This window comes from Camponotus floridanus, unplaced genomic scaffold, assembly GCF_003227725.1.
Source record: "Camponotus floridanus strain SB8 unplaced genomic scaffold, Cflo_v7.5 scaffold9, whole genome shotgun sequence".
Lineage (NCBI taxonomy): Eukaryota > Metazoa > Arthropoda > Insecta > Hymenoptera > Formicidae > Camponotus > Camponotus floridanus.
Genome location: NW_020229860.1, coordinates 583,331 through 599,129, shown reverse-complemented (window position 1 = coordinate 599,129; position 15,799 = coordinate 583,331). Strand labels below are relative to the sequence as shown.

The window sequence follows — 15,799 nt, the reverse complement described above, 5'->3', positions numbered from 1 at the left end:
GATGAATGAGTATTAACATTAGTGGTAATATAGAGTACTTACATCGATTTTCTACTGAAGTCCATCTATGCTAGGCAATATTTTTCTTCTTAAAAATCTGTGGATGTGTGTGCTAATTAAAGTATGCTTATGATTACTAATCCTTCATCAACATTAAATTAAATTATGATGTTGAAAAAGGTATGAAATTTTGTAAAATAAATTTTTTTTGTCTACCACTTGTGTATTCAGTAATATAGATTTGTAAAAAGATATTAAAAATTTTCCCTTTTTTTAAATCTTTAAATTAATAAGTTATTCTAAATTTTGATTATTGATTATAAATTCTATTTTTAAAATATATATTTAAAATATATATGGATAATATGTGATTTAAAATATATATGGATAATATGTGCATTTAATAAAAAAAGGGAGTTTTTATTGTATTTTACTAATCGTCAAACGCGAGTGGTGACATATGAAAATCATATTTTCCTCGAGAAATTTTATATTTTTCACTTACGACAGATTTATTATATGCGAAAATGCAATGAGGAAACAGGAGCTTTAAATTAGCTGGTAATTAATTGGTACTGGTGCTTGAATTAATATAATTATTATATATATATATATTTTTTTTTTTTTCAAAGAAGGTATCATATAAACTAACTTAGAACTTGTCCTATTGACTGATGACTGTGTATACGTAATGATAAATTATATCAAGTAAATATTGACATCATATTATCCTATTCAGAATATTTAAACTATTATCTGAAATATTTACCATATATATATGCGCATATTTTTATATAATCTTTGTGTGTATATAGCGCCTAAAATTAGACATGCGAAAATATATTGTATATTGATTAATGAAATAAATTCAATCTATATAAGAAACTTTCTTTATATTTGAAGTACATAATAATAATGGTACAATCATATGATATAGGACAAAGAATTGTATTCGAAATTAAATATCTATTATAATTCCACATTTTTTTAATCTTTTAAATAAGCTGAGAGATATGTTTCTCTTCTTGTCCATTGTTTCATTACAGTAGGATGCATCAACCATATCTTTGCATCAGTGCCCTCATGAATGTGAATACCCGAGCAGTCTCTTATTTTCTATGATTACATAATCATGTATATATATATAAGAATATAATTATAGAATTTATATTAATAATATTGAAATCTTACATGAAATAATTCAAGTTCCCTCTTCTTAAATTTTATTTGTTTTTGATATTCTTGTGCCATACACATTCTGCACAAAAAGATCTTGTTATTCAAGTGCCAATAATCTCCTATTGGCTTTTTACCACATATCTTGCAAGTATCCGTGTTGCGACTGCAACATTTGAGATCTACACCAAGTTGCATTTTAACTCTACCACCAAAACTATGTTGAAATGTAATGCCTTTTATCTCCTTGCTAATGTACATTCCAGGCCTAAAGCAAAACTATCATTATTTTGCAGAGAACTTTTATAAAAATAATGAGTGCGAGTTGTTTACCCTGGATTTTTATTGACATGGAAGAGTTTTCTTTCACTGGTGGATCCGAATGGATGTCTCTGTGATTTGACATGTTTAGGAAAGGAACGAACATTGTAATCAGATGGTGCTGGATAATCTTCCACATGAGTAATAGATTTGCCGAATCGAGCAAGACCATTGTAGCCCTTCTTGCTGATGCTATGAGAACATGGCTAGAGAAACAAATTAAATAAATATAATTTAATATTAACTAAAATAGTAACTTTTTTTGTAATATATTTTTTTTGATATGGAAAAGTTTGTACCTTAGTTTTAATGGCATTAAATGATTTCAAGACATTGTAGGAGCCAGGTCCAATATCGGGATTATCCTCGAAAATGTAATATCTCATAAAGGGGCTCGCTCCCTTCTTGGAGGTATCGCGTGATTGTCCGGAACCGAAACATATTCTTTGCTGCTCCGGTTTCTTTATTACGTACTCAAAATCTGTATCAATGGAAAATAATTGCATCCGATCTTAATTCTTGAAGACAATATCTCGATATAACTTCACGATAAGCAAAAATACCAGATTCCTTTACTCTAAATCCTGTAGATTTTTTTTCTGTACTTGCACAACATATTACTCTCTATGGTAACCTTAATATTGATTTAACGATTACGTGATCAAAATTATCACATCTCATAGATATGTTTACATGAATTATTAAAATAAGAATTTTTTTGTATATTTATAAAGAGTGTATATGCAAAATGTCGAAAGATATATATTTTTTAATGACATAACAAATTTATCGCCATACCTTCCATAGATCGGTTTATTTCGAAGGCTGTTTATTTGTAGACCTTAATATATACAAGACGGACGATCATTGAGAATTTTCAATTATATATTTGACCGACGAAATTTCCAAAATTGCACAAAATATATATATTCATAGACATTTCTCTCTTCATCCGGGAACCGAATCGTAATTTGGCGCCCCGAGTCGGACGCGCGTGCGCAGATCGGATCCCGCGCGCGGCGCGTTCCGCTCAATGCCGCGACTCGGGAAATTGAAAATAATTTGTAGCGCGGGGACGCGTAGCCGCTTTTATTCGTAAATGCGCGAAACAACTGATTCCCGAGCGTGAGCGGGTGAAGATCGAAGGCGGGACGGATGCGAGACGGTAGGCGAAATAAGGGCGAACGGCCCGCACAGGAAGCGACAACGACGCTGTCGCTTGAACAACATAGTGCCGTCAGTCGCCGCAGGTCGATGGTGTTGTCCGTACCGACGGTCCGTCCGTAGCCGTGCTCGCGATGCGTCCACCGATGTGTGTTTCTGCACATGGCCGTGCCGCCCGACAGGCCTCCACACTGCTCCGCGGCTTTTGGCGACCCGACACCGGTAAACGCATGCTTTTCGCCGCGGATTTCGCTCGCCGCGAACGGGAGACGCGCGATAACACGTCGGAGAGAGATTTGAGGTGAAATTAACAGCCTGACGGACGGAAACGGCAATCGCCAACCAATCGCCTCCACGGCGCGCTCCACCGTCTCGGTGTTGGCGCCACGACGTTGCACCGTCCCCACGACATCGAGCAACGTCGTTCCCTCTCGTTGCTCCCGATATATTATCCCGCTTCCTCGTCGCATTTTTCGCCGAAAGAGCAATTTTATCGAGAACGACGACGTGCGTCGTAAAATTATCGCGCGACATTCAAGGACAAACAATTCGAGGTCCATGGTGTCTCGTTCTTCTCTGCTTGATAACGCGATATTTATGGGGGGATCTTCTCATTTGCTCTTGACACGAAAATCGTGCCGCTTTTGTGACGAAATATCGTCTCGTAGGAGAAATTATTTATTTTTTGGTTAAACTGTACATGAGCGATAAATAGCCATTTTTCTAATCTAGATATATGTTATATTTTTTGAAAACAAAGAGAGCACAAGTTCTCTTTTTCTTGAAACGTCTCCATGCATATTCTGTTTAATGTAATTTTTCTTTTTTTTTTTCAGAATTGTGTCCATTATTTCTAGAAGAATTATATTATACTTTGTATCCTCATCATGACTACGTCGTCAGAAGATGTTTTAATGCAAGTGAGTCAAGTGCGTTATAAAAAAGGGGATGGTACTTTATATGTGATGAACGAACGAATAGCATGGATGCTCGATAACAGGGATACTGTATCTGTCAGCCATAAATATGCCGATATTAAATGTAAGATTTTAAAAAATAATATAAAAAATGAATTAGTAATGCTGCCTTTAAGAAATTTCTATGACTAATAGATGTTTGATTCTTTTTTTTTCCTGCAGCGCAAAAGATATCACCAGAGGGAAAATCAAAGATACAATTGCAGGTGGTGTTACATGATGGTACATCATCTACGTTTCATTTTGTAAATAAAAATGGACAAGAAGCACAAATTAAAGACCGCGACGATGTAAAAGAGTTACTGCAGCAATTATTACCAAAATTTAAGAGAAAAGTTAATAAGGAATTAGAAGAAAAAAACAGGTAAAACTTGTATAGTTTCTTCATTTCTTATTTGAGTAGAATGGTAGCATGAACATATTAAATATAATTATAACTTTAAGTTATTAAATACTAAAAATAATTTTTTAGAACCCTCCAAGAACATCCTGTATTGCTCCAATTGTATCGTGATCTAGTTATCACACAAGTTATATCATCCGAAGAATTTTGGTCTCAACATGCCGCTGAGTATACACAAGCCAAAAAGATTCAACGCCAAGATATAGGTGTTAATAGTGCTTTTCTAGTAAGATTTTCTTTTATTCTAACATTTTTTATTTAATATACAAATTATCAGAGTTACTAATAAAAGGCTGATTACATTTTTTAGGCAGATATAAAACCACAAACTGATGGCTGCAATGGATTAAAATACAATTTAACCATCGATATAATAGAATGTATATTTAAGACTTACCCAGCCGTTAAGAGGAAACATCAGGAAAATGTGCCTCACAAAATGTCAGAATCTGATTTCTGGACAAAGTTCTTTCAGTCACATTATTTTCACAGAGATCGTATCAATGCTGGGACCAAGGATCTTTTTACCGAATGTGCCAAAATAGATGATCAAGAACTTAAGAAGGAACTTCAGTCTGGGATAAACGATCCTTTGGTAGATATTACTTCCTTTGAGGATCAAACATTGGATGAAAACTATGGCGGATGTAATAAATCTGATAAAACATCGGGAAATATCGTTCATCAAAGTATGATCAAGAGGTTCAATCAACATAGTATAATGGTTATGAAAGCCAGCACTGCCAAACAATCGACGACGCAAATTAATCAACCGCAATTAAATGGATCTACACCATCTGCAAGTAAAGTTACGAATAATGACTTGGACGCTGGACCAAAGACTAAAAAAGTACAGTAACATTTCTTTTAGCTTTATAATTATAATTGATGCTCAAACAAATTGAAAACATTTCATTTAACTTGTTTATAAATATCTCTTTACAGCGTAGAATACAAGAAAAGATAACTTACGATGATCTCGACACGAGCTGTGACATAAATACAAATAAGGGAACACCATTGAATCTGTCACATGTAGATAGATATTTGCATGGACCTATACCAGGATATGGAAATACAGAACCAACTTCAGACGAACTACTCATTACATTAAGCCAGTTGAAGAAGGAAGCTTCTGGGTGGCTGTGTGGTAACACGTTACCGCGACAGGCAGCGACATCCTTAGTTAGTCCGGCTGCAGCAGTATCGGCTTTAGGTGAATTAACACCTGGCGGATCTTTAATGAAAGGTTTCCGGGAAGAGAGTCTCGGGCGTGAGTATATTTTTAATGTTTAATATATAGTATATAAAATACATTGTCATTTATTTCTTCTATGTATTCTTCAATATACAAATATAAATTCATAATTGTTGAAATACATATTATATAGAATTAATACCAAAGGATTTGGAGAAAGAATTGTGTAATATATATGTGTGTGCGTGCGAGTTGTTGAGGCACTTTTGGCGAAGTTTTCCTCCGACGACACCGCAACTCGAGGAAAAAGCAATCAGAATGCACGAATCTTTACATAGATTTCATTCTGCTAAACTAAAACCCTTTGAGGTAAGTGTTGTACATTACCCATTTCATGCTTATCAATTTTTATCGAGATGAATCTCAATGTCACATACAAATCTCATTTCTAGGATCGTGTGCAAAGAGAATTCTCTGCAGTTAGTCAACATTTGACGAGCCATCTCAATCAATTGCTAACCGCTGCATATGGAAAGTTTGCAATGTGGCAACAGCGGAAAATGCAAATGAGGTAGCCGTTCGTTAAAATCTTTTAAAAACAGCAACGTAAACAGAGCAATATTGATCACATATTGCATTTTGTAATGTTACCGTAATTAGATATTAATGTCGATGTATTTTACATAAAAAAAAGGAAAAAACCAAAGCGCTATGCCAGGTCACATGCGTCCTGTTGCCACACACATACTATCTTTATTTATTACTATTACTTTTAAACATATTTATAAAATAGTTTTTTGAACTGTCTTCGCAATATAATCATCCGAATTCAGTCGCAACCGACGGTATATCAATCCGCAACTATGTATATTTTCGTAATATATGTAGTTTATAGCTTATTTATTTACTAATGGATATACCACATATGTTTTGAGAGAACGTGTTCATACTTAAAAGCGCACGGATGTTCTAAAAATATGTATCATTACGCTCAGAGAAAATGAGTTTATAAATCTTTATGCGAGAAAGATGTAGTTATAATCATGTAATGTCTATGATATGCGACAATTTTAATTTAAGAATATTCGAATGAGACGGGTGACTGCGAAGTATTGTACGATATCAAAATAACTGTGATACCGCCACTGTACAGTCAAGCTTGTTAATATATTTTTTCGCCTCGATAATATCTTCGTGATTACATTCTTGATTATTTCGTTGAAATTTATAGAATAATAACTTATACAAGTCTTTATTTATTCTTTGATCTTTGCATCTTTTTCTGTGACGAGCAAAGATCAAGATAATTATTGCAGTTTAACGATAGCGAAAATTTACTATGTAAATTTGAATCTCACGTCTCTCGAAGATCGTTGTAAAAAGTTTGCAAATTCTACCATTTATTTTTACAGACAGTGGCATTGGTATACTTTGTATGATATCTGCGACATACTCAACTAAGTGTCTTAATTGTTGAATCCTATTTTTTCTTTACACTACTGGGTAAGGCAATTCGCGGATTCTCATAAACTGCCTACTCGGTCTCTACTGTAGCAATAATTTGGCAGTTGTAAAAAAATATGAACGCGATACCTATCTCTTCAATCATGGAGTAATGATTGATTGTACTTGCGCGTTACGCTATTTAATTATTACTAGGCTAATTAATATTATAAATATATTCTTACATTATGATTATAAAATAAATGTTATTATTGTGATTACGAATTTTTAATATCTAATATTTCAATTTTTCTTTTTTTTATATCTCGCCTCTTCCACTCTTGCGTATATTAGATTTATAATTTGTTTTATCCTGTATGTGTATATGTTTTTATTTAAAATAAAGACGCTCACTGTTTTAAATAAAATGTGGGAGGTGGCGAAATATTTGCAAAAATACGAATTTATTTTAGTAATCAACAGGTTGCTGATACGCTTGTCGTGTATTTTCATTCGACGAAAGCCATTCGTTTCCGCGGATTAAAAGACGAGTATTTTGCGCAAAGAAATATTTCACAATACGTAATGTATACAACACGCCGATTTTTTCGTGCAACATTCATCCCTCGGAAAATCGTACAGGCTACGTTAAATGATAAATCAAATTTCACAGAAATTTGAAAAAACGCGGGTTTATCCATTTGAAAGTCGGCGTACGCGATTTACCCGAAGCAGACGGAAGATGGCACGGTCTATTGTTGACCGGGATCAAAATGGTGGTCAGTAATGGGCAGCAGTGCGGGGCGATATTGTGCGCGGAGCACGCGAGTGTCGATGAATGTCGGTTGCCGTCGGTATTCCAGGTGATATAAATGAGCCCGTACGTGGACTTTGAGCGACGTCGCGACTTCGCGACGCCGTGCTAAGCGGCGCCCGAAATGCGCCCCAGTCACCGTCAACGCACACGCTCGGATCATGTGAGCCGCGACTCGCCGTCCGGTGGTGCTGCTGGTGCTGCTGGTGCTGCTGCTGGTGCCGCCCGCCTGGTATCGCCTGTCGCACCGCACGTTCGCCGTGTAGCAGCTTGTGTAGCCATATTTCCCGTGTTTTTCGCCGAGACGTCGTCGTGTTTGACGATCCGGTGTTGAGCGTTGCATCGTTTCGTTGGCCGATCGTTGGCTGCCTCACCGTATGGCTGCGCGCTCTCGAAGAGGATAGCGTCGCCGTTGTCATCATTGTCATCGTCATCGTCGTCTCCGTGGTCGTCGTGTCGCGGGGGCCGCCTCCGTGTCGAGTATGCGACGATCGTTCCTCGCCGTCCCGTCATCGTTGGACGCGCAGCATTCGCATCGATTGTCACCGCCACCGATCGTAGGTGAAGGCTGTGTCACGAGAAACGTCATCGAGACGAGCAATTCCGGATCCTGTCAACATCGCCGATCGATTCGTCGTCATTCGCGTCCGAGCACGCGATTTCGCAGTGTTTCCCAGACGCCTAATCAGCCGGCTACCGAGTGCGCATTTTTCCATTGTTGTGTACGTCGTTTTGAATCCTATACGAAATGTAAGCCGACGGTACTTACTTTTATCGTTTTACAGCGCGATTGGTTTTCTTATCAACAGACGAGATTGTATCTTCGGAAATTGTGATTATGATAATGTGTGCTTATTGACAGAATTAATAAGAGACAAAAGAGACTGTCATAAGGAGGAATTATCTATATTTTCTTTTAAGTTAATCTATAACACTTCTTTTAACTAGTCTCATTGTATTCAATGTCTTGAGCAACAGCTAATGTCTAAACAAAATATTCAGTTTATCAAATTGCAAATGCTGCGCTCATAATTTTTTGAAGTCACTAATTTAGTCAGTAATTTTAATATTTTAAATAATGAATACAATGAATACTTATTTAAAGATTTATTATAAAACAATCAAATATGTCACGACCTTGTTTTTTCCTTTCAGATGGAGAGCCGCGGCACTGCTAATCCCGATTGTTGGGTGAAATGTTTATGACTGAAATTTATTGGAAATGTTTTAAATATAATTTCCTATATATAAGAGTGCAAAGAAATATATAAAAGTTGTGAGATAAAAAGTTATGTTATGAATATCTTGGAGTGCATGTTTTACACTGCAAATTGGAAGAATCTACTAAACGTGCACCAAGCGAGGCACTATTGTGCCAAGCTTGGGTAATGGATCCCATTGGTCCATGGTACACATCGTATAATCGTCTCACTGCAGGCGGCACTACTGGGACGTTTCAAACGGCAACACCAACTACAACTAGTGATTTTGTACCTCATCATTTAGCAACGGCTGTTACGCAGACAGTGCCATCAACAACGACGTCGCAATTACTTTTACAAGCGGCACATACAACAGCAACTCTGGCGGGTCAACCGTCCCCTTTCAACCCTGGGGGGTTTTTAACCCCACCCCCTGTGGGTTACGAAGTCTTTTCGCCACTCTTCCATCATTCTAATAAGCAAGCGCATTATGTTACTCAACATAGACAAGCTCTTGCTCAAGCGCAAGCGGTATCGGTGACAAAACAAAACACTACGAGCGAATCTGATATCTCTACGTTGAGGGAAAATTATAGTTCGGCACATCAAACTACGTTTTTCGAGCAACAAGGAGCGTCGACATCGCCTACGACATCGACTCTAGCTTGGACACCTCAAAACAATACGCAGCTTCCTAGCCCATTTGGTATTTTGCCGCACGAGAGTGTTGTCTCGTCATCTCCAGGTCCGCCTTCCACAAAATCTAGCAATACTAGCGGCTACGAAAACACCTTCAACGCACATTTTAGTACAATGCAGACTATAAACAATATCAACGCATCTCAATTAACTAGTCCATCAGCGTGCAGCGCGGACTTTAAAGTCGCCAGTTGCCCGACTGACGCGAAGAAATCGGTCAATGTGAGACCTCAATCGCCTACCTCGGTTAACGTAAAATCCATTCCCGTGCAAATTAGTGGTAGACAGACGTTCTTTCATCAAGTACCGACAACTTTTAGTTCCGACACTTTAACGAACAATTATCCGAATGCGGGAAATGGAAGTCAGTCCGCTGCTGGAAATGGAAAGGTGCAGTCATCGGGTTTGCAGCATCAGCAATCGTGTATTGTGTCGACGCCAAGTAACGCTTCGGGTAAGGAATACAGAATACCACAACCACCCTCGAGATCGACTGCGCCAACAGTTTTTCTCAGCACCTCCGCGCGTTCGAGTTCTACGCAAGCAGTTCAGCAGGATAAGCAGGGAACGCGCAATGGAAATTTTGCATCTCCGCCTAACAAAGCTGCGACTGCCACTGCTCAACAGAATATCCAAACTAAAGCACAAACTAAGATTTATCCAGAATTGGGAAGCCATGGAGTCGAACATCGGAGAAACGAGCAACACGATAATAACCAATCATCATCACCGATCAGCTTCTCCATTATGGACAATCGCGGTTTGAACTACGCTGCGAATAATTCCACAAACTGCAACAACTCGAGCGGCAAGCTTACAAACAGTCAGAGGACGCCGTCTAACAGCAATCTACAGTCGCACCCTCAACAGCAGCAGCAAACATTTCACGTTTTGAATCAGCAACAGCAACAAACCACATCTTACAGACATTATTTAACAGGATCAGGCACGAGTGATACGGAATATCATCATCCAGGCAGATCCAAGTCCGCGACCTCGACCGATTCTGCTTATTCCTCCAATACTTCGACGCAAAACGGACCCGATTGCAGCGTTGTCGTTCCACGAAGACCGAGTCCTCTACAGGCTCATTCGCAGGCCAGTCCCCTGGGTCACGTGCCAAGTCCCGCGTATCCCATGTACAATAGTCCGATGGCGACCATGTCATCACCGTCACCGTTGCAACAACATGGTGAAAACAATGGTAATCAATGCACCAATGCTGCACAGCCATACAAAGGTGGAGTACAACAACAAGTCACTCCACCGTCACCTCTGGACGTCACCGTTCCCAGGCCGTCATCTCAAGGACAAGTCGCGTATTCCTCAGTGATTACACGAGCGTTAGGTACCAGTACGGAGAACAATAAAACCGCTTATAACGCAGAGAGTAAAACGACATACGACGGACAACAGCAAGATTTTTCACAGACGCAGAAGCAACAGGTCTGTTGGGAGAACGACAACCGTCAAACGACAAATGGCAACAGAAAGTTCTCTATTGCCGTGTATACCGGCACGAACACGGGAGATATAAACGCGCAGAGTTTGCCAGTTCAACAGCAACAAGTACAAAGGCTGGTGAACATGTCGGATAGCAGACAGCAACCATATTTCGAGTCCAATCAGGTGGCGCTGCAGGACTTGAGCAGTTGCAGGGGAGATCCAATGAGTATCGTGAAGAACTTGCAAACATTGCAACAGGGTCCTTGTCAGGTGCAGCAGCATACGATCGTTATGGCCAGCACGACAGAACAACAAAAGCAAGCTGAGGAAAACAGACGGAAGGCCGACAACGCTAACAAAAAGAGAAAAAGTTTGGAAAAGGCTGTTAGTCACAATACGGCGTCGAACGAGCTTACGGGAACCACAACGATGACGGAATACCTCGGTAGGATACCTCCACCAGCGCATCACAACGCGGCGAATCAACAACAGCAGAATGGCTATTTCGATTTTGAACGATGGAATCTACCACCTCCACCCACCAAGATGTTTCCCGCTGCATCTGGCGCCTTCGGTTCACAGTCTTCGTTACATCACTCGAGTAACTTTGCAAACACTCCGGCTCATCAACATCAGTCACTGATGGTATCTCATCATCACGCGCCACCACCTATTCCATATTTCCCAGCTTTTCATATTCCCGCGGGTCATCATCCGCATCACCCGCACGAATTTCAGCCCTCGGTTGAAATTACGTCGATAGGATTCAATGCTGAGAACGTCGCGAATCAAAATGCCAATTACAATCAAGAGGTCAGAGACGACCAGCCTAAGGTAGTCGTTCCTAATATCGAAGAGGAACTCGGTTTTCTTCAACAAGATCAGCAATTGCTGCAGAATACGAGTCAAATGAATAAAGACTTCAAACGGCCCAACAGAGATCCTAATACGGGTTTTATGACAAGTTATTTAAAGTTTTTACAAGGTGAAAGAGATCCTTCTCCGCCGCCTGCTATACGCGGTGGTAGAAAAGCGACATGGAATAGGTCAAAGCCGTACATACCAATTGAGCCGAGTAAATCCGCGGAAGCTTCGACCAACGGCGAGACTGTTAAACCTCAAGAGAAACCACTCGTTAAGGAGACACCAGTTAAGGAAACACCAGTGATAGACTACGCTAATGATCCCAGATATTTTCCGTTACCGAAGGAAAGGAAAAAAGCAAACTTTGATTCGAGTGATGATGGATTTACTAGCGACGATGACTTTCTATTTCCCCCTAAAAAAACTGAAAAGAAAGTGCAAAATGCGACTAATAGTGCTAGTAATATTGAAGTTGTTGCTGCAAAACCAGAAGGCAAAGGCAGAAAAGGTCGGCCTATCAAGCCTGGTGGTCCTACAGATAGAAAGAGAAAAGCTGCTGCAGCAGCGGCAGCGGCGGCAGCAGCAGCAGAAACGGAAAAAAAATCTTCGAAGAAAAATGAAGAAGGTAATAAATATCAAAATCTTTCTTTTTTTTTTAATTGATATTTTTCATAGCTTTAAAAATGTATATTTTATACAGTGGATCCTTTATTACTCCCTCCGAGACGAGAGACGTCGAGAAGAAAGGCAAAGGAAAAGACATCGGTGAAACAATTTTTGGATCGGCAACAGGGTATAGATTATTTTGACAATGACGAGGAACAGGCTGATTCCGATTCTGATCCAGCGTGGACGCCTGCTGTGAAATTGGTCGGGGACGAGGAGGAGAAGAGGAAAAAACGGATGAGACCCGTCATTACTAAAAAAATTAGAAAAATCTTAGAGGAAGATGGGTATTCATCTGGGGATGCTATCGTCTCGAAAAAATCAACGAGAAAGAAACACGAAATGCCTTCAAAAAATTCCAATACTGGAAAACATTCTTGTAAGATTGATGAGAAACTAGTAGCGGCAGCAAGTGACGAAGATATTGATATTTCACCATTTAAGGTATTTAATGCTCTTCAATTCTGATTCATAATTTAATTTTTTTCAAATCTAGTATACATAATTTTAAAAATTATATTTACTTTTATTCTCTTATATTGTCTTTAATGTAATTTTTTATTTTTTTTTATTATAAGTACTTTTTCTAAAACTTTTCATATGCATTTTTCCAATTTTATGTAAAATTAAACCAAACAGAAAAGATCAAATAGGTTATTATTGATATATTTGCTATACCATGCAAAAATAAATAAATTAATAATCTTGTTAATTTCACACTTTACATGCAGCATTTAGGCAACTCAGAAGATGCGGTAAATCCCTTCAATTTTATTTTGATTAAAATATTTATTTCGTTATAAAATAAATATGTATATATTTTCTACTAGATAACAATTTTTCTTATTTTTTCCAGTCTGGCGAATTTGTTGTGATTAAGACAGATTTGGATGAAGAATATCCTCCTCTTTGGAGGATAGATGGTAAAACATTGCTCCAGAAATATGAGCCATTCAAATCTAATGGGAAAACTTTGTACAGAAACATATCTACGGTAAATTTATAATTATTATAAAATATATTATATTGCAAGTATGAATTAAATATTTTAAAATATGAATTTTACAGTATTCTGCATGGGTTTCACAAAATCGTCATATATATCAACAAGTGCCAGTGAAATTCTGGCAACAGGGCAAGATAGAAACAATTGTGGAATTTTTGAGAGATGAAATGATTGTTGATGACAGGTAAATATACTTATGAAAAAAAATATTTCAAATCTTTCGAGATGTTTCATAAATATTATATAATATTTATTTTTGTCTCTGATTAGTGAGAGTATCGATAAATCTATGAAAGATACTGAGAGGTATCAAGATAATTTTGAAGTATACATACAAACATTGATCTCGCAAGCTTTAGATTCCAATTTCCTTACTGAAATATTTCAGGAACAAGGTAAGGCGAAAATTAAATCGTTTTCATATTTTTATATGCATTATATTACAATGCAAAATATATAACATGTTTTTTTTTTATTGTTGTCTAGATGATTATTTTCTGTCTAACGTTAAAACTGTCGATGAAGTAACGGAAGAGAGAAAACGTCGTCTTTTATCCACGACTAAATGGAAACCAAATGTCGTGACAGCATTATCGACGTGGCCGTGTGTTAACGTGCTTAAAGACTTACCGCCTTCAGAAAATAAAGGAAAACATTGTGCTGGCTGTCAGCAAACTAGAATCTATGCAAGAATTCTGCTTTATGGACAACCATACAACGGTACTACTTTGGAAGGTTCGCCGCCAGATCCAAGAGTACCTCATGAAAAAGTACGAATATATACAATACAAATGAAATTTAATAACAAAGTCTGTATCGATTATTATTCATTCATATCTGTCTCTAGGACTTTTTGTTGTGCCGCATTTGCCAAAAGAAGGTAGCCTTGTATAATAAAGTCGCTCATCAAAAATACTTAATGTTTTTGGAATGTGCGAGAAGAGTGGCGGATAAAAAAGTGGCTGATCCCCACAAAGATACTACAATAATATTAAATGAATTATTAGCAGATGAAGCATGGTTGAATCAAGTAAGTATATTTCTTATTTATTATTTCGACTAGTAATGATTTATTGTTAAACAAAAATAAACTTTTATTTGTTTTTCTAGCTGTTTAAAGAAGTGAGGAACATTTGGGCTGAAATTGATAGCATGGAGCAACAAACTAAAGCAAAACCAAAAGCAATTTTGTCGTCATCGTTGAAACAATATCATAAAACGGAGACAGCAATTATAACTGCTCCTACCGTACTTACGTCTAATGAGACTGCTAATACTTCTGATTCACAGGTGCCTATACAGAATATCGAAAATAATCCCCAATCAGTATCTAGCGATGTGCAAATAAGCAGTGAACCATCTTAGTGGTATTATGATTGTTTATGTTTAATGCAAAATGCAAGACTGTTACAAGTTCAGTGATACGTCTCTGATAACGCATGAACGTTTATCGCCAATATCGACACCAATAAAAAGTATGTTTCGCATGATAACAATAAAAAATCTTATTTATAAAGATATATATCGTGAGAAATTAAGAATATAATCGAGAGATTGTAGTTATAGCGATAAGTCGTAGAATATAAATATATATCAGATAAAAGAAAGAAAAAATTTCACACATATGTAACATATTCACGTTTGATATAGAAGTCTAGCTTTAGCTCGAAATTTGCCATTATAGCATAATGATAGCATAATAATAGCAAAAACTTTCATGTGAATATAGGCATCTAGTTTAGTCTTTGTATCGTGATCTTATATAAGCTTCGATATATGATGAAATCCGAAATATATTGAAATATTATAGACATGACGTGATATTAAACATCGCGGTTCTGAATCATATTTGCATCATGTTTTATCAAATTATAAAATTATAATTTTCATATAATATATAGAGAGCACTATATTATTTTTTTGAATATTTTATAGAAAGATCTAAAGCACGTTCTTTTAAGCAGAGTAATTTACAATAATTAAATATTGTTTTAAATAATTTCAAACAATTTGTATTTGCTCTAAATTTTGTTTTATGTGCGCATACATACAATTATACACATTATACATATAATTATACATACAATTATACAAAATATAAAAATGACAAGGCAAAATGATAAAGAAATCTATGTTTGTGTTTAATATATTTCAAAACAAGACTTTATAACAAATTTATAATAAATCCAATTTTTAATTTTTACATTTAATATAAATGAAATTTTGCATGTCCCACGACATTTGTTATTCAGCACACATCTCTTCCCATGCAATATAATGTATGTATGCAAATTCTTCCATATTAGAGCATTGTGTATACATAAATGAATTTTTAAACATTTTGTATTGCAAAGCACTTTTTAAAAGAAAAAATTGTTGTTATTCTAATGTTAATTTTTTCTTTTTAATCTTATTTCATA

General features: G+C 36.9%; 3 protein-coding genes across 6 annotated transcripts; 2 read left to right on the top strand and 1 right to left on the bottom strand.

Moving 5' to 3' along the window:
• Positions 1 to 614: 614 nt before the first annotated feature.
• LOC112639775 lies at positions 615 to 2,100 on the bottom strand. Its single transcript, XM_025414826.1, has 4 exons — positions 1,797 to 2,100; positions 1,510 to 1,703; positions 1,192 to 1,444; positions 615 to 1,116 (listed from the first exon to the last, which is right to left on the bottom strand). Exons 1-4 carry the CDS (start codon positions 2,001 to 2,003, stop codon positions 988 to 990), a joined length of 783 nt encoding a protein of 260 aa, XP_025270611.1. The 5' UTR covers positions 2,004 to 2,100; the 3' UTR covers positions 615 to 987.
• Positions 2,101 to 2,730: 630 nt separating this feature from the next.
• On the top strand, positions 2,731 to 6,914 carry LOC105259308 (general transcription factor IIH subunit 1). Of its 2 annotated transcripts, none has more exons than XM_011271178.3 (8): positions 2,731 to 2,883; positions 3,498 to 3,702; positions 3,801 to 4,002; positions 4,111 to 4,267; positions 4,352 to 4,891; positions 4,987 to 5,314; positions 5,433 to 5,608; positions 5,692 to 6,914. In XM_011271178.3, the coding sequence occupies exons 2-8, from the start codon at positions 3,549 to 3,551 to the stop codon at positions 5,812 to 5,814; spliced, it is 1,680 nt and encodes a 559-aa protein (XP_011269480.1). In that variant the 5' UTR covers positions 2,731 to 2,883; positions 3,498 to 3,548; the 3' UTR covers positions 5,815 to 6,914. The 2 variants fall into 2 exon arrangements, with proteins under 2 accessions (XP_011269480.1, XP_019885562.1); XM_020030003.2 differs by having other exon boundaries at positions 2,879 to 2,962.
• A 563-nt stretch (positions 6,915 to 7,477) lies between these two features.
• On the top strand, positions 7,478 to 15,339 carry LOC105259309. 3 transcript variants are annotated; one of them, XM_011271181.3, is made up of 10 exons: positions 7,478 to 8,218; positions 8,652 to 12,332; positions 12,408 to 12,817; positions 13,105 to 13,128; positions 13,230 to 13,367; positions 13,442 to 13,563; positions 13,650 to 13,774; positions 13,866 to 14,149; positions 14,227 to 14,409; positions 14,490 to 15,339. In XM_011271181.3, the coding sequence occupies exons 2-10, from the start codon at positions 8,885 to 8,887 to the stop codon at positions 14,742 to 14,744; spliced, it is 4,989 nt and encodes a 1,662-aa protein (XP_011269483.1). In that variant the 5' UTR covers positions 7,478 to 8,218; positions 8,652 to 8,884; the 3' UTR covers positions 14,745 to 15,339. The 3 variants fall into 3 exon arrangements, with proteins under 3 accessions (XP_011269483.1, XP_011269482.1, XP_011269484.1); XM_011271180.3 differs by having other exon boundaries at positions 7,478 to 8,246; XM_011271182.3 differs by lacking the exon at positions 13,105 to 13,128 and having other exon boundaries at positions 7,478 to 8,246.
• The last annotated feature ends 460 nt before the right edge of the window (positions 15,340 to 15,799 follow it).